Genomic DNA, 22378 nt, shown 5'->3' with positions numbered 1-22378 from the left:
CAAATCCTTGACAATAATGGAGTAAAGCTTGTGATGTTTTTGATGGGTTCCCAGACTTTACTACAGCTTCTTTCAGTTATGGGTTTGATTCAATTCATTTAAAATTTTCTTCTTTTGCAGGCAAATTGCTTGTTTTATATAATTTAAGTCTGTAAAATGACTTGGTGTGTTTTACTTTTTGCCCGGGAAGATATGGGTGCACTACATGCAGTAATATGATTTCAATAGGATCTTAAAAAACATTTAACTTCTGTCTACATATTTTGTGACTTTCGGGACACGGTTTGAGTTTTTCACCTCTGTTTTACAGTTTAATCAACCGATTAAGCCTACAAGCATAGGAAGGACATGCAAGCGCTTTACGGGGAGGGCCGAAGCCAAGTTTCAAGTCCTTTAACTATAATTGCTAACTGTTATTAGACCACAGTGCTAACATTTCCTTTAAATTGGTTGACAAAGAAACAAGCATTCAGTGTGTTTCACAAATGATCGTGTTTTGTTTTTGGATCATAAGCATAACCTTTCTTTCTCCATAATCCATCAATTTGATGAATTAAAATAGATGTTCTTGAACTTTTGACGGTTATCCTCATACTTTTGGCTTTGGAAAATTCCAGCCTGCGCTTCATCATTTTCTTTCATGATGAGTGGTTCTCATTGTCGTTGGGTGTCTTTTTATCTAATGAAGTGTTTTACGGACAGTGAACTGTAATACCTTTACAACTGGCCTATTGATGTTGTTTCGGATGTCACTAACAGTTGTTTTAGGTTCAATGTTTCCTGTCATCAACTGCTGTTGTTTTCCTCGGTCAACCCATTTAACACGTTACTTAGTAGTACAAGAGTGTTTTCTTTCTCACACTGACTGGTACTGAGAATAGGCATGTGCCGGTATGATATTCTGACGGTAAGATAACCTTGAGCCAAAATATCACAATTTCACGGTATTGCAATTACAGCTCTAAAATGCGTTACTTTAAGATATCTAGGTTTAAAAAAGAATCAAAAAACGTTCTTTCCATTGAACAGGATTTTCATTTTCCCAAACATATAAGCAAATTGGAACACAAGTATAATTCATTCATTCATTCATTCATTCATTCATTCATTCATTCATTCATTCATTCATTCATCTTCCATGCCGCTTTTCCTAACGATTAACTTAAAATACATTTAAAAAAAAAACATAATATTCCGAAAAAAATTATACAATATAATAACATCTTTAGATGTCTTTTAGGTGAGCCTAAACCGATAGCTACAGCTCAATATTACACCATCAGAACAAAAATAATTGAATTATTTTCCATAAAAAGCATGTGTGTATGACTCGTATGTCGTATCATGTTTACATTATACACACACTCTTTCGCAACACAGACAGTTGAAGAGAGAGAGAAAAAAAACATGTTTTACCACCGCTAGACACATTAAACACGCTGGAGATAACTCGTAGCTGGTGAGAAACGTTCATAACAGTGTTTACTAGGAGTGTGCCATCTAAGGCAGCCCACGATGCGATTCGATTACGATTCAGGGTGCTACTATTCAATCATTTAACACTGATCACAGTATTGACAATGATCAGATTATCGATGCAGCACACATTATTAATTAATAAAGTAGCCAAACAAATGTATGTACATTATTTATTTAAAATATCCTAATGATTCAACAGGAACTATGGAAACATGCCCATACAACAAAAAGCTGCCCTTAAGCTGCTTTTTTTTTTTTTTTTTAAACAAGAAAGTGCAAAAACATTAACCATTTCAAAGGCAGCACTGATTTCTCAACAAGGCTATAGAACACAAAGCTGACCTTAAACTGCTCTTCTTCACAAGAAGGTGCAAAAACATTAGCTGTTTCAAAGGCAGTACTTATTTCTCTCAACAATACAATAAAATTTACACTGGTGGAATGAATTCCACATTTTCTAGAAACAAACAAAGTGCCTTTAGAAACAAGACTTATTTAAACCAATATACTTTGTTTTCACAGATTTTTGTACTGTTTCGCATGCTTGTAGTGTTACCGCTGTACTTAATCCTGGTTCTATTTCATCCCTGCTGACCGCCAGAGGCAGTGCTGAAAGCACTGAATGATTCCTTTACGCATGCGCAGTGCGAGTAATAATACCAAAGAAGTCACCTGTGACCCCAGGTTGACCCCTGGCAAGGGTATAAGTTCTGGTGTCAACTGAGTTCCAGCCCCTTTATTCTTCTTGCGTGGCAGTTGCTGCTTTACTGTTTGTGTCGCGAATAGCCTTGTTTGACTTAGTGTCAGAGCTTTGGGTTCGCCCTCCTAAAGCTGCGTCACTTGATTGGCAATCGGGAAGTCTGGGGCTTTTTGCTTTTTTCCGAACTTAGGACTACTGACGACCCGTGCCGGTGACTGCTTCGTGCGTGACCCCTCTTCCGGCTGGTGGCGTTTGTGTTGGGTGAGTGATCCCGGCTGGCTCGCCGTTTGCGTGGCTGCCAGCTCCGTTCACTTGTTTAATTTTTCCCGCCCGCGTGTTGCTGGCGTCGGCACTCTCGACCGCCTCGTTGGCTTCCGTGCCGCTTTGTTTGGCTGTGTGCAGGCCTTTGCGGTGTTATGTCGGTTTCCCGACACTTGTTTGCGGTCGATGTTGTGGTTAGCCTTTTCGCTAGCATACCTGTGGTTAGCCTTTTCGCTGGCCTACCTGTGGTTAGCCTTTCGCTAGCCTGCCTGCGCATGCTGTGTAGGTGGCGTTCGCGCCCCCTACAGGGCTCTCACTGTTGTGTTGCCTGTGGTTCCCTCCTTAGGCCGTCCGACACCCTGGACTGGTGTTCGGCTTTCGGTGGCCTGTCTGACACTTTTTCCGGGGGGTTTGCGGATGTGAGTCTGCCCCACCCCGGTCATGCTTAGCGGACCGGTCTGGGACGCTGCCGTGGTCCTTCAGCCCCTCCGTTCAGCCCGCGTCCGAAGAAGGCAAAGGCTGACTAGCTACTTGCCTTTAATATTGAGCGGCTGTGCAGGGGGGTAGTGGAGTTGAGGTCACTTTTGGTTGACCGTCCCCCTGGTGCCACGGCGGCTGTTTCTGAACCGCGTTCACCTAGCATGCCTGAACTTGACCTGGAAGCTGATGCCGTCTTGCTGGTGGCTTCTGCTTCCCTGTTCCACGATGACATGGGTGAAACGGCATTTGCGTCTTCGAAGCTCGGCTCCTCGTTCTCTACGCAGGGCTCGTCAGCCTGCTCCCCTGACGCTTCCATGCTGGCAGTGCTGAAGTGGACCACCTCGGATTTTTCGATCCCCGCTTCGGCTGACTTTGTTAGGGAACTGCATGCGAGTTGGAGGGATCCTGCGGCTCTCTCACAACTTTCGGCCGCTGGCCGCACTCTGGCAACCATGTATGATCTGACCGTTATGGGCCTGGACCGCATGCCGGGTGTTGAACTCGCCATTGCGTCCCTCATCGTGTCCCCTGAGGAGTCTCTCTGTCCTGTTGTGCGGTGCCCTCAGCCTGGAGAGGGCGAGGGCAGGCCGGAGCTGTTGTGACCGGTGAGGGCCCTGAGGCTTTATGTGGACTCTACGGCAAGTTTTCGTGAGTCTTCCCAACTTTTTGTCTGCTACGGGGCTTGTGACCGGGGTTCTGCCCTCTCCAGGTAGCGCCTCTCCCATTGGGTTGTGGATACTATTTCTCACTCTTATCAGGTGTCGGGTCGCCCCCTCCCATCTGGGGTATGCCGTCACTCTACCAGGGGCATTGCCGCGTCCTGGGCTGCCTTGAAGGGGGTCCCTCCGGAGGATATCTGTGCCACTGCCTCATGGTCGGCACCTGGCACCTTCTTTAGGTTTTACTGTTTGGATGTCACCTCTCCCCACCTATTGGGCATGGTCTTCGGGTCTGCGGATGCTTCCCTGTGAGGTTTGTGTCTGAGTCTTCGTGACCCTGCTAGAGTTGGTCATTCAGTGCTTTAAGCACCGCCTCTGGCGGTCAGCAGGGATAAAATAGAACAAGGGTTACGTGTGTAAGTACGGTTCTATGAATCCCGAATGACCGCCAGAGCATTCAGTCACTCAGAATCCTCGTGCCCAGGTGAGAAGGTTCTGTAGGGGCTGGAACTCGGTTGATACTGGAACTTATACCCTTGTCGGGGGTCAACCTGGGGTCACAGGTGACTTCTCTGGTATTATTACTCGCACTGCGCATGCGTGAAGGGATCATTCAGTGCTTCTGGCGGTCATTCGGGATTCATAGCACCGTAGTTACATACATAAGCCTTGTTTTACATATTCTGCACCTGGAGTAAATTTTGTATATCACCAAACAACGCACAGGTTACAGGTTACAGAAATACAGGTTAGCGAATTCGCCAATTAGCATAGCGCTTGGCGCTAACTAGTAACATCTCAAAAACAACAACAATATACAGGGTTCATGTACTCACCTCTTATAGACGCACACGGGACTTAGCAACCCACTAGGGACATTTTCCAATCAACACGACTTGAACCTACTGCTGGAAAATTGAAAGGCAAGGAGCAGCGAACTATCTCCCCTCCTCTCTCGCTCTAAAAAATAACTCAAAGAGGACTCAAGGCACATCCGCTGGGTCCCTGCCCGTCTCATAAGCAAATTTATTTTCGAGTCTTTTGAACAGGATTAAATCTTTCGCTTAGTAACTTCCACTGCAGCCATACTCACCTTGTGCATATTTTAAGGTGTCCGGGCAGCAGACGTGTCTTGAATTTCGTTCCGCTAGCAGCGGCTTTCATTAATTTATTAGGGAAAATCATCGTTTTTTAACATTTATGAATTGTAATCGAATCGTCACGTGTCGAATCTCGATGAATCTAATAATCCATGTATTGGCATACCGCTAGTATTTACTAAGCTTTGATTTTTATAAATGCAAAATCATATTGGAGGTATTGCCTCCTCAGCAGCCACCCTCCGCAAACATGTTTTACATATCGGTTGGCCCTCCTCCTCTAAGCTGGGCCGTCTACAACACTTCTGTAGCCCAAGTATTCCCATACCAGCGATTTTGTTTTCTTCGATGGGGGAAAAAGTTCAGGAGTTTCATTTCTTCCAGCCTTCGTGTAGTACAGTGGACTCACTGACATTAAGCAACAACCGGTGGGGGAGGGTTGAGCTAAAGCTGTAGGCGAGGGATTTCTCCATGTATTTTTGGGACATAAAAAATAGCAAATACCTTAGGAACAGTATGACGGAAAAAAATTACGGTTTTGAAACCTTGATGTTTTCATACCACGGTATACCTTGAAACCGGTCATCGGCACCTGTCTAACTGGGTACTGTTCATGAGTCTCACCGCCTTGAAAAAGCCACCATTTCTACCATGCTTTGGTGTGAAGATATTCATTTATTCATTTACTTTTTTACAACCTCAATTTTGTCATATATGTACCATACAAAGACAATAAAAATTCTATTCATGGCAAATTTTCATGTACAGCACTTTGTTACAGCTGTGGCATGGTGGTTCACTGGGCTAAATTATGGCCTGTTAGGGGGCTTTAGTTTTTTTTTTTTTAATTCCCAATGAAAGGGACCCCCCCCCCCCCCAAAACAAACAAACAAAAAAAAAAAAAAAAAAAAAAAAAAAAAAAACGAAATAGTTGTGGCCAATAAGGAGTTTAAACTTCGTCATATTAGCATACCCATATGATTGGGATTCTTACACACATTAAGTGTTGCTCAAAGCGGTTTATAACGCTTTTGACGTATTGTACATTGAACTGCATTTCATAAGTTGTGTGGCTGCCATCGCAGACACATTTACAGTATTGCCATTGTATCTTTTTATAACCATTTGATACCATTTGAATATAGTGAAAATGGTAAGGACGAGTCCTCAATAAAACACTGGCTGCCACTGAGAACGATAGACATCGAAACCATTTTGACTGCGAGAACGACTCCAATCAAATTGGATTGGACAACTACTGCAGTCAGTTAGGGCTGAAGGATATTGGGAAAAAAAGTACATTGCGACTTTTTGGGGGTTTGCGATATGTTACAATTGATATTGCGAAATTATAACTATAAAATTTTCACCAGATAATTTGAATAGCTCTGTTTAGTTGACTCACCATGACCAAATTGTATCAATATAATACCGTAATCCTGGCTAAGAGGTTTCATCTGTGAATGATGAAGATTACTGTATATAAAAGGGATCCAGGAGGAAATGTCTCTGAACACTCGTTGCTTTTATGACAACAGTTCATGTGTTAAACAAAACAAAACAAAATAAAATAACAAACAAACAAACAAAAAAACAATTGCACGTTCTGCGACTAATGCGCATGCACACATCGCAATCACATCGTTCAAACGATAAATTGTGCAGGCCTATCCTAATGGCCCTAACAGCAGTGAAACAAATTCATTTCATGCCAGTTAAAATGGAATTTATGTCTATCACTGTCAATGGCAGTGAATGAGTTAATATTCTTGACCAAACTTTCCACATTAAGGCAAACTCATAAATGCAGTTGTACAGCTCAGATGAATATATAATTTCACAAGTTAAAGGTGCACAATTTAGGATTAATGGCCAAAAATGGTACTGCAACTAGATCAAAATATTGACTTGCACAAAACCCCTAACTCTAACCAGATGACTGAAGTGAGGGAGGGCTGCTTTTCTCAATGTATAAGCACACTGGGAAAGAAATATATAATTTGGTAATGCGTTGACAGCATCCACAAAGACTATTAAATTGCTCCATCCATTTTAATTTCAATTACCAACTAAATGTATAGACGCATAAGACTATCTTTGCCCCGGTCAATGGATCCATATGCTAAATAATGGTTAATATTAGTGATGCACGATAATACATTTTTCAACCGATATCGATAACCGATAATTTCCTGCCCCTTCCACCCGATAACCGATAATGTCACGCTGATAATTCTATTCAAATATGTATGTAAAATGTTAAAGTATACGAAGATCAAATGTTACTGTGCAAAAATGTAATTTAGTGCTATTTTTTTCCCACATCAAATGTGAACAAGTAGTAAATTCCAACATCTAAACAATGGCAATGACATTGTGTAATGGTAAGCTTTTGGCAACAATTACTTACAGAATAAACACGCAAGTAGCACAAAAATGCCTTTAAAAGTAAGCCATTCCTAACATATATCGCATTACTACACTGCAAAAGCACCTCCTTAAAACTAGCAGAATTGGACAAAACTGTTGATTGCGCACATTTGGAGGCTAAATCAAGTATATAATTCTCGGATTGCATTATCGGTTGAATTTCGTTTTATCTGGATTATCTGTGTGACGTCATAATTGCCATTATCGGCCGATAATTATCGGTGACCGATATTATCGTGCATCTCTAATTAATATGCTAGTTTTTCACAGTGGGAACTTGAAGTAAACACTTGTTTTGAGTGATCATGTCACAGCAGCCATTAAAAATACGTTGTCAGATACTCGATCGCCTGTTTGAAGTGCACTGTTCAAGCCCTTCTTCTCGTAAGTCATTTGTGTTACAATGACGTTTTTCCACAGTAGCAACAGCAATATATACAATGTTGTACATTGTTCAAGCCATACAAGCAGTTTTAAATGTTTATACTTGAATGCTTATTGTTTACATGATATTTCTATATACTTAACGTCTACGCTGACTGTCCAACTGTTAAATATGTTAAATTGAAAGCTGGTAAATAAATCAAAGAGAAATGGTTAATTTTTATTTCATGTATTTATTCAAATTTTCAAATTATGTAACAGTCTGCTTTGGCAAATTTATCGCCATCAAGGTAAATCTGCTCAATTTACCGGGATAAGTACTTTGGGCCGTATCACCCCGCCTTACTGGGTAGCCAGTAATATTGGCCAATATTTGAATTTTAAATTGATATACGATGATATTGACATCAATTTCTCATTACTAGCTTTGGGCTAATATGCATGTTGCCTTCAAAGGACCCGTAGAAGCCTTCTGCCTTGGTAAAAGGGCTGATCACAGCTAACCACAGAATTTATTCTTATTGACCAGTAGATGTCTTTAAATTAAGAGACGCTTGGGATTTGTTATGAAAGCAGATCATTTGTACCAGTAGATGTCTTTAAATTAAAAGAAGCTTGGGATTTGTTATGAAAGCAGATCATTTGTATTCATATTCCAAAAATTAAATGAACAATAAATAAATAAATGATAATAAATTATGAAAAAATATGAATTATAAACTCATTACACATGACTACTGCGTTACCAGAAATAAATAGTCACAAAGAAAACTACAAAAGTAATAAAAGACAAAAATCTACGTGAAAGACCAGCAAAATGCATGTTGGGAATTATCATTGCATTGGCATGTCTACGATTTCCTGCCTGTATTTGTAATACTTTGCTAGCCCCCAAGTGACTCTTTAGGGTACCGACTGTAAACGTGAATTAATTGTAATTCATTTTATTTAATTATGGACATTTTGGCTCATTTCAATATCTATCATTTATATGGGAGATTCATTTCGTATAACTGTAATCAAAGTTGTTCTAATACTTTTCACAGACTGTTTATTTTGAAAACCTTGACGTTGTTACATTTATCATTATTAAAACATCCGATGGGGCATCACAATACAATTAGCAGTAACGTGTTAAGTGCACGACCACATATATCGGTATCGGTTTGATATAGGTATCAGATTTTTGGAGTTGGACAATATCGGGATATTGTTACCGGTTAAAAAGTCATTATTGAACAACTCTATTTAATACGTACAATATAAAGCTGATCCAAATTACAATTGTATGTATTGGAGGAATGTTGCATACTAATGAATGTTAGTTAAGTGTTATTCTGGTTAATTTCATGGTTCATATGTCCTCAAGAAAGGCAACTGCATATTTGTATTGAATGGAAACCTCTTATCATTCAAAACGACAAATGTAAACATGCTGTATTATATGCTGTGCTATATTTACATAACCAATTTGTGTATAATGCGTACAGAACAGTAACATGGTTTCTCACCTGTGGTTTTTTCATGATTTGGATGAAATACATGTGGTTCTCCATGGGGTAAATGACAATCAGAACGTCTCCAAAGTCAGTTGGAATGATGCCACGACGATAATCCCTGGTGTGCTCTGACCACACAATGTGCACCTCATCATTACCAAGGTGACGAAGCTGCCAAACATACAAAATCAAAATAATTAAGAGATTGGTGACTGCTTCTAATTCTCCTACAATAGTGATGATGACAATCAGCACAAATGTTGAAGGATGTGACAAACAGCTTGGTTTATCCAATCATTCGATTATTGTCCAGACCTAGAAGCCCAAGTACTGGACAGAAATGTAGTCGGGATGATATCACTACATTGATCATTCATGACAGGTTAGCGTTTTTATTTTGAAGCTGCATAGATTGTCCTCAAGCATTTTACTAGTAAGTGTATACTGTATACATATTTCGGTTGAAAGCTTTTTTATTAAACTACATAAAATAAATATTGCAGCAGGTAGAAGAGCTAGTCCAGTGTCTATCATTAAATTGCAAACTTTGAAAACAGATTAAACAGTGGTCTGGGTTCAGAATTTACGCTTTCATAGTGTTTTTCAACATGCATTCAAATTGAAAAGAAAAAATGCACAAAATTGAGCATTTTAAAACGAATAATTCAAATCCAATTAACTTCCCCATCACAGATTAAATTGCTTCCCATTTCCACTCTATTCACAAACATAAATGAAAGCAGACAGGACAAGAGCGTACACTTAAAAGAACAGGAAATTGACTGATGCTACTTTGAAATAGGTAAACAGCTTCATTCCAAGTTGAATCAACACAACTACTCGTACATTATATTCACTAACAAGTGTAGCGCACATTTAGCTGACAATCCAGTAACTTTGTTGTTTACAGGGAGTCATAGACACTGAAAATTAAGACTCTGCTCAGTTGAAAACATCTGCCAATGTACTGTGCAACTAATGAGCCATTAGAAAACATGCCCTCGCCACCAAAAATGCAATTAGTGCATTCTATTATAAGCCCTTAATTATGGTAATCCTGTGATCTTAAACAAACGCACGGCATACTGATTACTGTTCACTAGTTCAGTAGGTAGGCAATAAACTAAGTCAGTCACTAGGACAGTTTCAGGGAAATGTTGAATATGCATTCGGTTTTAACAATTAATAATGTGATTTTAATTTGGGTTAAGATATTAGCATTTGGATGAGCTGAATCACAAGTTTAATGAGGATGCTTACGCCCAATTTAACTACTTACGTCCTTGTTAATCAGATGAAAATGTGTGACTTATTTGTGATGTATTTCCTTTCCTTTTTTAAAAAAAATGTATTTTTAAAAAGAATCTGAAGTCAAAGGCTGCTTGCCAATTAGTTCTTTCTGAAATCTCACCCAGTTGTTGCCCCGCAATGATGGATACAGCAGATGAGAGGACCAGAGAAGATGAGGGGCTACTCATAGAAAACAACAAGAAAACAACAAACAACAAAACATGCTTAACCTAGACCTGCTTAAGTGTGAAAAAGCTGGGGTTATCGCTAACTTCTTTACACGCGCACACACCCACATACAGCACACACACACCTACTCCCACAGTCTGACCCCAACTCTGCAAGTTGCTGCCGTAACCGCATTACAGAGGCCAGCTGCTACTGCTGCAGCCTGCGCTTCGCAACAACACACAATTGGATTGAGGAATTTGTGCCCCCCCATCTCTACATTTGATTTGGTTGTTTGCTTTGACCTCCCTCATCCTTTTTTTTACCAACAGAACAACCCAGTATGTCTCTATGGCCACAGGCAGTAAAGTGGGCGACGGCTGGACTGAAGCGTTATTTTTAAATTGACATGGAAAACATCCTACTCAAGCAGAGATGAAGCCCATTCTTCATTCCATCTTCGCTTCCCACTACTGCAACAGCTATTGGAAGTATTGTGTGTGCACCTAGATAATCATTTTCTATGTCCTCTAGCCTGTGCCTGGTGTAGATTTTGGAAAGGTAAGCATAAGCAACCATTTCTTATATTGGCAGCAAACTGAATTTCCCCCCGCATTTGAACTAAACTGAAAAGTTAATATATATATTTTTTTGTAGTAAATAAGCACAGGTTCAGTATAGGTTTGGAATTTGTAGATGGGTATTTCTGAAACAAGGTCTGTGGAGGAGTGAAGCTTGGATATGGGAGAAGCCTGATTAATTTCCCTTCTCAGCATGGCACCGTATGAGAAGATTGGTAGCATGGGCAGAGGCCTTTGCGGCTCATTTCTTCGCGCTAACTGTTCCTTGTGTACTACAGTCTTGAATTCGACTGCAGAACCCAATTGATCGCTCCTGTGGAGGCAGCAGGAATTGGATAAAAGGATCCTGCCGGCATCCGTCCGGCGCCTGCTCTAGCAGCGAAAGATAATGGCTGAATCCAGGACTTGGTCACAGCACACAGGGAGGGGGGCAGGGAATAGCAGAATCATAGTCATTACCACAGCGGCAAATGCACCCCTGTTCACTCGTGAAGCTGCCATTCTCTACTCGTCATGCCTGCTTGCCAGGGTCACTAATCAATGGTCACACTATGGAGTCACACCTCTTGATCACAGTGTTAACACAAAGCTGAAGGATACATATCTGTAAGTAGACAACTAATAAAAAGCAAGCGGGACTGTGTAGCCATTTCTCTGCATCGAACTTTGTTTTTTGCCTCTCTGGTGCCAAAAGTCAAATAACACTACATACCGCTGATCTGAATTTAAACATGTAGTCGTACTTTATACATGTGAGGTACCTTTTTGGTGAGACTGTCATCAGAATCAGATGGCATCCGCGTAGAGACATGGAAGATGGCCTCTACGGTGGAGGTAGCATAGTAGGGTGCTGTTAATCCTGTGCTTCCATTTCTCTGGAGGCCACCCATAAAGCCACAGTGTGTGGCCAGGTCAACCTGAGGAATATACGTATATTTTCTGATTAACATGATGAATGACCACATAGGTCCACATCAGGATGCGTAGCTTTGTTATAAATATCAATATATCATATGTTAAGACTGTTAATAAGCACCTCCCATCCGAGCCCAGAAACAAAGTCCTCATAAGGCTGGCTGCCAGAACTGTTTGACAGGATGGAGCACTTGTCTTCTTGGCCCTCACCAATGTAGAACACAGCAATCTTGTGCGTCTCTCGACTCAAGGAAAATAAAAGAAGCAGTTTTCATTGTGCCACAAGACGCAACTATTATAATCACTTAAAATGACAACAAGGTCTAAATGTTTCTGTATTTACTCATTGATTGGTCACACATGTTCATGCAATGACATGAAAAGTATTTACTTGAAATCTATTGATAAGCTGGTGCAGGTTAGAATATGGGGTAAGGAAGGGGGCAACATAATTTTTGTTGTTTTGAACAACCACTACCCAGTTACTCATTTAGAAAAAAGCAGCAATATCACTGACAGTGTGGCTTTCAAGTGCGGTGAGGGAAAGTAAATTACAGAAATGACGAAAAAAAAATTACCATTGTCGAGAATCCAAGTTCTTTAGTTCTCTTAAGAGTTTGGAGTTCTTCTTCAGCAAATGGAAATTTTTCCTAGGGAGCCAAACATAATTCACAGTTACCTCATATTCAATTTCCCATTTCTCACAATAGTGAATAGTGTTAAAATTAGGAATGGGAATTTCGACTAATTTCCCTGCCGACTAGTTTCAAAGCAAGAAAACTCACAATTTTATACACATATTAAATTAGAAGTTTTCAAAATGTGAATGTTTTGTGTATTTGGGAGCTATTTCAGCCCAAACATTCAGGACCTTTTTATCATCTGCAGCATCAAAATACTGCCAAAACCTCCTGAATTTCTTGTGTCGTAGCGTCGCCATCTTCAGACTTTACTTACTTACCCAAACTTTATGTCCCTGCTCCCTCCTACACGTGTGTAGGGATGCGTGTGCGTGTGTGTGTGGTGCTCAGCCTTTTAACAAAGAGGCAGAGACCAAAGAAGCAAAGACTAAGATGCATGATGCTGCGTTTAACCGACTAGTAAAATAAGAAACGTTTAATAAATGAGTAGGCGGTTAAACCACTAGTTGCGCACATCTCTAGTTAAAATGTAGATTAATTTACAGTGAGTTCAATCATTAGTAGCACATTGTGCCAATGTTCATGTTCAATAAAAAAAAAAAAAAAAGGATAGTTTCCAATTTTCTCCCCTGTCACTGCTTGCCATAATTGTACACGAGGAATGTGACATGTTGAAAAAAAAATACATAAAAAAACCATTATGCATAACGAAAAAACAATTACGAGACAGAGAGCATGACTTGTAAGATGTCAGTCATTTGTCGAGCAGTTGAGGGCACAATAAGTGCAGGTGCACACCAATTGCCTTGTGCTTTCCTGTTTGTTGACCCAGGAAAAAATGACCTCATTCATAATGGCATGTTTCCATTACATGGAATGTTATCATTTTGAGGTTATATTTATTGCAAGGTGGTTTCTTGTATGTCAAAATCAAGTGTTTTGCAGGTGATGCTGCATTAATGAAGTACTACAAAGAGGTCCTGTTTTCTATTTTATCAAATATGAAATAAGAGACAGAGAGAGAAAAAAACATACTCCTTTAAGCCTAATTGAAAAGGCCTCAGGTGCAAGCAAGTCTCCCCCAAGCTGTGTGCATGTTACGCCATCACTATTAAGAGGTGCAAGTTTTTTTAATTTGCGGGTGGCATCGTCAAAATGTGGCAGTGCAAGGTAGACCTTTATGTAAACTGCTGGGCGCTTTTACCATGTGGAGGGGAAGATCAATAGAAGACTTTAAGAATTGTTCCCTTAAGGGGAATTTTTTTTTACATCAGGCTTAATCCTTGCGTTAGCGAGGGTTTAATTAGTCGATGGATTTCAACAAATTCCGTGTGGTTTGTCAGTTATTTGTTAGTTTCTGGGCTCTGTGGTGGCTAAACTAGCACGAGTCAATTGAGCTTACTTAGCATGCCAATAAAAACAACATATGCACACATGAAAATCATCCATGACCCAGGCAATCAGTAGCGTTGGCTACGTTTTCAGGATAAAGTTATTAAAACTTTACATTGCATGTCAATAATTGCAGTATGAAGAGCAACATTTGTAATCCAGAAGCTCTGCAGAGGAGCAGGGAAGAGTGATTTTTTATGTCCTTGCCAGCAGCAAGTAACCAGTTTATATTGTTCCTCGTTCTTCTTAAGGAATTTGTGGAAACTTTCATTTGGCCATTTCTTGTTTCCACAGCGTCTAAATGCACATTTCGCCATGTTGACGGCCGTCAGTTAATTCCGCAGACTGATGCTGCATTCGAGGAAGGTTGGAAGAGTTTCCAACCCCCGATCTGGAAAGATATCATTGATCATCTATTTGATCGCTGACGAGAAGGAAGATTTGCTGGAGGTCACAATTAAGGATGCAACAATACTCGGTTTTATACCGAACCATTTGATACGCCCTCTGCGATTCAATACACAAAAACATTCGATCCAATTGAAAAAGCTCCCAAAATGTATTTTCCGAGCTTTTTTTTTGTGGTCTCTCTCGCGAAGATGTCCGGCGCGTCTTTGCCATGTAAAAAAAAAAAAAAAAAAAAAAGGTATGAGACGGCTCCTCCCCGCTAGCAGCCCTCCCTCCCCCCCTCCCCCAAACTGCCGGAAGTGCGGGAGCCGTGGCACACAAGGATCATTGCTCGTGAGGAAAGATAGAAACTTAAGGAGGCGGCATGCCGGCTTCAACGTCCCACAGATCCGTTGTGTGGCAGCATTTTTGGTTTGCTGATACGCTATCCCCACTCGTACATATTTAACAAAGACTGTCCTTACAGTTAGGTACAGCTATGCCCGCAAATATATTGTTGCCGACTTGGCTGCTACGAATAGCCTCGGTTTGACACAAGACAGCTTAACACCCTGGGACACTGAGCGCTAACTCACGGTTACATGATGAACAATGAGTGGCAAATTAAGAGCGCTGTACTTCAAACCCGTTCTGTTTATGAAAGTCGATTGTCAAATGCTGGTGTTGTGCAGTAATGAGCAGACGTGACTTCTGTGGCATTTGTTAACTTTTTAAAATCCCCCGACAATACTCGCGCGCACACACTAGATATCATCAATTAGCAACCTAGATGTGATACGTTAGATCCCCCCAAGTCCCATGCCATTGGCTGCGTGAGCCCATAGTGATCACAGGAGGCATAGTCCACATACTACATCGATGAATTAAAAACCGCCATGACTGAATGGAAGTTAAGCAGACCAATTCAATCCATACCAGTGACTATAGATAATGCTGCAAATATTGTTAATTCAGTACGTTACACAGATGGACTTGGACCACAAATAGGATGTTTTGCTCATGTGGTAAACATAGCTGCTAAGAGAGCTGTAGCAAGCAACAGTGTGCTCCGCCTCACTTTACAAACAGTAAAGATTGTTCTCAGCACTTTTATACAAAATTTCTTAGGATCAGTGAGAAGTAAGCATACAAATATTATGCGCTAAAATACATGTTTGTATGAAGGCATTGTTATTTTTGCTTGTTCGCAAAATAAAAAAAAAAAGGTCAAAAAAATAAATAGCACTTGTATTGTTTTTTTTGTTTCAGAGCATTAAATGTATTGAATCGAATCGAAATCGTGTCCCTTGTATCGAAAATCGTACCAAACTGTGACTTAACTGTGTTGTTGTATCCCTAGTCAAAATGTCTTTTGATGGCCAAAATAAAAAAAAAAAAAAACAACTCGTCTCGATCAGCCATCTTTGCTGTTTACATTCGCTTGAAACACTTTGAGGTTGCATCTGGTACGGTGGTACCCTCTGAGCGGGATATGTCCGACCTCCCACCTTCCTCGAATGCAGTGCGAGAATGAGTGGCTGAAGCACTCCTGTCTATTGTGGTCATATTATGCATCTTACAAAAAACAGTCTTGCAGAATGAAATTAATTACAGCAGTTTTTTTTTTTTTTTACATTGTTTTAGCCGCGTGGGTGTTTTGGAATAATGAACTGCATTTCGAATTTATTTGACTATGTTGGATCTGTTCGTAGATCTGTATTGTTTTTGTATTGGCATGCTAAGTTGGCCCCATTGACTTGCGCTAGCTTAGCTATTCCGGAGCCCTGAAAGTAACAAATAACTTACAAACTGCACAGAATTTGTTGAAATCAACTCCACCAACTAATTAAACCCCCACTAACTCGAAGATTAAGCCCAATGTCAAAAATTCTGAACTTGGGCTTTAAGAGTCAAAAGTTGGTAGCTGAAGTAGTTGTAGGATATAAGGAAGAGGTCATGAATGGAAATATGATATGGACGGCAAATACTTTATTTAAATATTTATATTTTGTAATGGTTCTAATTAGGGTTGTTCCGATCATGTTTTTTTGCTCCCGATCCGATCCCGATCGTTTTAGTTTGAGTATCTGCCGATCCCGATATTTCCCGATCCGATTGCTTTTTTTTTGCTTCCGATTCAATTCCAATCATTCCCGATAATTTTTCCCGATCATATACATTTTGGCAATGCATTAAGAAAAAAATGAATGAAACTCTGACGAATATATACATTCAACATACGGTACATAAGTACTGTATTTGTTTGATGACAATAAATCCTCAAGATGGCATTTACATTATTAACATTCTTTCTGTGAGAGGGATCCATGGATAGAAAGACTTGTCACTTTGTCTATTGTGACTAAATATTGCCATCTAGTGTATTTGTTGAGCTTTCAGTAAATGATACTGCAGTCATGCCCCAATGCATGATGGGAAGTGGAACCATATGGGAAATAAAACCATGACTGTGCGTCGTGCTACCAATGGATATATCTCCTCTGCTTTGGGAAAGAATTTAAGGTATCAAGACAAAGCTCAATTGCCACCTTGCTTCCCATGATATTTTTAATCATAGGGAGAGACATTGCAAGATTATAGCCAACTGAAGGAAAGCTCCAAAAGCTGCCGAAATTCATTCTACTCATTTTGCAGTGCCTTTTATTTCTCTATATAGGTAAACTGGTGTCATTACACATTCAGCGCGACATTGAGTGAGAGAGTCGTGCAGCGCATATATTAATAGCGATAAATATTATAACGTGACACATTTATTAATAAATTAATTGACGCCATTATCGGGATATTTTTGATAACCCTACCTTAAACCTAAATTAAAGATCCTGGAGAAGTGTAACATATTATGTCTGTAACGTTAAATACAATTAGAAAACGGTTTAATTTAAAAAAAAAAAAAAAAATATATATATATATATATATATATATACTTAAAAAAAGGCATGGCCGACATTTTTTTGCCGATTCCGATGCTTTGAAAATGACGTGATCGGTCCCGATCGATCGGCATCACATCTGTAGTTCTAATAAACACTAGCTGTAAAGACTGAATGATGAAAAGTGTCTAAAAGAGTCAAAAAGTCATTTTCCACTTCATAAAATCATTTAGGCTCAAGACAGTCAGAAAGAATGGTGGCATACCTTCGGTCCCAGGAGTTCATGCCAAGGTCATTGAGCAGTAGTCGACAATAATAAAAAGGTGCTTTGGGTTCCTGGTGGGACGGTTCCCTCTGGCAGGATGCCCGAAAACTCACATCAGTGTCCCACCTTCTCACTTGCTCCTCTTCCTGTTGAGTCTGATGAAGAATGGCACTGATGATGGCACTTTCTTGTTCAAGGTTCATTCCCAAAGGTGAAGGAGCTGGCTGATTTAGTTGGAGTTGAGCTTTAGGGAGGCATTCTGGGCTGCTCTGGCCAAGCTCCTCCAAAAGTTTGTTGAGATAATCTACTTCCTCCACATCGCAGGAGTCAGGGACAGAATCAGAGACAGAAAAATGATACTTTGATGGTCCTTTTGTTGGGGAAGTGGACAGAGTTTTGCTGTGTGCAGTAGTAGCATTGGTTGCAAGTATGTGATCAGCTGGACTAAAAACATCGATGTCGTCACAGTCTTCTTGGTTGGTTGAGAAAAGGATTGTCCCGTCCCATGAATATTTACCTGAAATGTCACGGACAATAATGCGCACCTGTGAGGACGGGTGTGATGGGTGTCTGACACTGGGTGTCTCTGCGGGTATCTGCAGGTAGGACACCAATGTGGTGTCATTGAAAACAAACAGCTGAAGATTGGGGCTTTTGAAGACCTCAGATGACAGCTCAGAAGATTCCACGTATGGGTTGTCATGATTTTCGCTCACGAGGCTGTGGAGAAGGGCTGGACCTCCATTTAGTGGATGATTGCCTAAATGATTCACCAGGTGCGTCATGACCATCCGTGCCGTCAGGGGAATCTGCTCCATGCTCCGACGCCGCTTTTCTAGCAAAAATAGAAATATTAGAAATACGTAACACATAGATACGAGATAGTCAGAAAAATACCTATGAGGGAACGCCTTGCCAGGCTATGATTTACAAAAAATGTAATGTTGACTTGGCGAGCCACTTATCAAAAGCCTTACTTTTGTGTGCAGACATGCTATTATCTCTGTTACCTCTTAACATATGACAAAATCTCAATTTTGATTACTAATAAAAGTACTTTAATCATTTCGAACAATAGCTTGCCCAGTATGACTCTAAGTAGATATCATCTAATCATATGAGACAACTTTGAAAAGCCCATTGAGTCTTGTTATAATGGACAAGTGTTTAGACTGGCCGCACGCTAATGAGAACCTCCATCTTCACAGGCTACTGAATGAGACCCTGCTCGGTGAATTGCATTTGCGCAAATGCATGGGTTTTTACGCTCAAGTGAAAAGCATGCTGGGCTTCATTATGCAGTGATGTAGAAAAACAAGAAGATGCACTCCTGCATTGTGACAGTGCTATCAATACCATCATCCCCCATCAAAGTGGAAAAAGCTCTTTAGAAAGCAGGCCAAGCTACATTAGAGATACGCTGGTCCTTTGATGTGACTTGATCAATATGAGGTGGGGGCATGAATACAACTCGGCCGGCACTCTTTGGTTTGCCCTTTTGATAGTGTTTTGTTATTTCCACTAAGACTCTGCAGCTGTGTGCCACAAAGAAAAGGTGAGCCATAAATCCTGAGGCAGATGCTACGGTTCAAAATTCTCGAATAGTTTCAGTACAAACATTGCATGTACTTGGGCTCAAAGGGACTTTTTAGAAGTTGAGGACATGAGAGTGTAGGGGGAGTGAGAGAGAGAGAATACCATGCCTAATGGAATCACAAGGTCACAAAAATACGAAAAATGCGACCTTTTTATCTGAACCCTGTAATGGGCCTTCTTGAGGATGAACACTAATGTGAATGGTACATTCCCTGATAGCTAATTTTCCATTTTTATATTTTTAATAGGATATTGACATTTAATAGAGCAGCATCAAATGGACAGGCTACTTAGAATTAATTCTTTCAATGACCCTTTTCAAGATTTTCAGGAATACCAAGTAAACTATTGTGCTAAAGAAGTTTGCGATAACGTCTTAGGCAACTATTCAGTTTGTTCGTCATTCAATTCTATAATGATCGTAACCATAAAAACATGTCCCTAAAAGTGTTTCTACCTCTATGTTTATGAAAGAAAAACCCACATTTTTCGACGATGGCGATAACGAAAATATTTCCTCAACGAACACGATGACGTCATGATGACACGCTGAAAACATGTTTTAGGAGACTAAAACATAACGAGATGGATGCCAGATGTCGTTTGACCACATGAGAGCGAGATGAAAATTTGACATCGTTTCTGTCATAAATTCACAATGTGGAATATCTTCTCATTGTATGTGTAGTTAGAATGCATTTAGCAGTGTTTGCTTTCCTGCTGAGTGTGTAATATGATCATGAAAATGGTGATGTTCTTGTAGACTTTACAGTTATGTGCCCGACTGTCATATTAATTCAAAATTGTTGGAACCCTTTTATTAATTTATTTATTCATGGACTAAAACTTTTGAAGTTTATAGACGAAAACATTTTGGGAATTGTCGTCTAAAACTATACAAAATTTGTCAGAGTTTTTAGTTGACTAAAACTAGACTAAGACGAACACATTATGAAATGACTAAAATATGACTAAGACTAATAATTTTCGTCCAAAAGATTAAGACTAAGACGAAAATAAAAATGGCTACCAAAAACAACACTGGTACAGAGTGTATTGAATCTATGCATTGTTGTTTTTGTCAAGAATGATGATAATGAAAATATTTTGTTCACGAACATTTTATTTCATGACGTGATTATGACGAGCTAGTGATTTAGCTGTGAATGTCATGCCTCTTTACCCTCTGCTACAGTGAGCAAGCTGCGGAAGTCGGTAGTGGTCGTCTGGGAAGGTGGTGGCTCAAAACTTTTCACCTGCCCCAACATGAGATCATAGTCAGAGGACAGGTCTGCTAAGCTGAGGAGGTAGTGGCTCTGTTGGGTGTGGAGGGTGGAGCCTGACACACAACAGTGCAGCACCTAAGGAAAAAGAAGAAAGGGCATAACACTTGATCAGATATTACCAGCCTGTCTATATGTTCTTCATATAAAGTCATGTGAAAAAATTAGGACACCTCATTAAATATTCAGTTCTTTTTTAAGAATTGCTCACACGTCTTGTTTGTTTGTCTCTGGAAACTGAGTGATTAAATAGTGATAAAGTGATTTTGTTGCAGGTAAACAACAAAAATTAACATCGTTTTACTCATTAAACCAAACATATCAACAAAAATGCATAGTCTAACTGAGGAAAAGGTAAGGACACCCTACCACGTAATAGCTAGTGTTACCCCCTTTGGCTGAACTAACTTCAGTGAGACGTTTTTTGTAGCCATCTACCAGTCTTTGACATCGGTCTGAAGAAAGTTTGCCCCACTCCTCAATGCAGAATACTTTAAGCTCTGAGATGTTTGAGGGGTTTCTGGCATGTACACCCAGTTTCAAGTCACCCCACAGCATCTCATTGGGATTAAGAGCTGGGCTTTGACTCGGCCATTCCAGGACTCTCCAGCTCTTACTTTTCAGCCAGTCCTTGGTGGATTTACTAGTATATCTTGGGTCATTGTCATGTTGCAGGGTCCAGTTTCCCTTCAGCTTTCAGTTTTTCACAGATGATCTCACATTTTCCTCAAGAACCCTCTGATACATGATAGAATTCAGTGGATCCTATAATGGTGAGCTGGCCAGGTCCTGCTTTAGCAGAGCATCCCCAAACCATGACACTTCAACCTCCATGCTTCATCGTTGTTATTAGTTTTTTCCTCCTGGATTGCTGTATTGGGTTTATGCCAAACATGTCCTCTTTTCTGGTGTCCAAATAATTCAATTTTAGATTCAAATGTCCAAAGAACAGTTCTCTAGAAGTCCAAGTCTTCGCCTACATTCACTCTGGCAAACTTCAGTCTGGCTTTCATGTTCTTCCTGAGAGAGCAAATGTTCCCTAACCCTACCTAACCCTAACCTAGACCTGGTAATGTTGGCAGTTGTTTTGAATGTCCTCCACTTGTGACTATTTTCCGGCCAGTGAAATGGCGGATTTTATATTATTTTGTGATCTTTTGAAATCCCTTACCAGACTCATACGTGACTACAACCTTCTTTCTGAAAGGGATCCTCTATTTTTTAGACAAGTAATTCTTAAAAGATAAATGTTAGTATGAGTTATAATAATTTGAAATTAAATCCCATCTTAATGTTTTTGTTTTAATAAAGTTTGTAAAATTATTTTAAGTTATAGGTCGCCATTCTTGTTACGTTGCAGTGCGTGACGTCACTGGTCCCGTTGCCGAAATTCCAGTGTGTCACTCGTCAGCTTTCCCAACATGTCGTCAGTTCTACCCTTCCTATTTGAATCAGATCTGAAAAGTGAAGAGCAGAACAGCACTGTCGGTCGTTCACAAGACTAGCTTCAGGGAAAAATGCGTGCAGCAAATACCTGATAAGACAAAAGTTGGGCAAAACTGGTGATGCGAGAGTGTATGCTGTTTGGAACTCCGGTTGGGAGCCAGAGTGTATGCTGTCCAGTTTTATTAGCAGATATTCAAGGTAAGCATATTGCGTTTTCAAACTTATCCCAATATAATTATGTAGATTGTTAGCATCCAGAGCTGTCGTGTGCTTTACATACAGTACAGGCCAAAGAGCACACCTTGTGTAATCCATGTCTTGTACATTGTAACGCGTGGTAGCTAGGATACGTGTATAAAAGTACCAAAAAGGGGAGAAGCTTTCACTATGCACATTTATTCACAAAAAATAATATTTCTACCTTGACCACTCTTCACTTGGGAGCTCAGCAGTAAGCAAACACGCGTTCCCTGATGAACTCCAACATTGTTGTGAGGTCCACGTCAGAGTCACTGTCGTCACTGTAGC

The 22378-nt window shown here is 40.1% G+C and overlaps 1 protein-coding gene across 6 annotated transcripts in view; it reads right to left on the bottom strand.

Annotated features, from left to right (window-relative positions):
• ralgapa2 (Ral GTPase activating protein catalytic subunit alpha 2) overlaps positions 1 to 22378 on the bottom strand; it is a 182579-nt gene that overhangs the window by 44430 nt on the left and 115771 nt on the right. For all 6 annotated transcript variants that reach the window (XM_057858646.1, XM_057858642.1, XM_057858645.1 and 3 more), the window contains 6 exons: positions 20305 to 20482; positions 17526 to 18360; positions 12525 to 12596; positions 12068 to 12191; positions 11793 to 11948; positions 9005 to 9163 (listed from right to left, as the gene is read on the bottom strand). In XM_057858646.1, the coding sequence (XP_057714629.1) occupies positions 9005 to 9163; positions 11793 to 11948; positions 12068 to 12191; positions 12525 to 12596; positions 17526 to 18360; positions 20305 to 20482 (1524 nt within the window). The remainder of the gene's footprint in view (positions 1 to 9004; positions 9164 to 11792; positions 11949 to 12067; positions 12192 to 12524; positions 12597 to 17525; positions 18361 to 20304; positions 20483 to 22378) is intronic.

Source organism: Corythoichthys intestinalis, chromosome 15 (assembly GCF_030265065.1).
Source record: "Corythoichthys intestinalis isolate RoL2023-P3 chromosome 15, ASM3026506v1, whole genome shotgun sequence".
Classification (NCBI taxonomy): domain Eukaryota; kingdom Metazoa; phylum Chordata; class Actinopteri; order Syngnathiformes; family Syngnathidae; genus Corythoichthys; species Corythoichthys intestinalis.
This window is presented reverse-complemented; position numbering and strand designations above follow the sequence as displayed.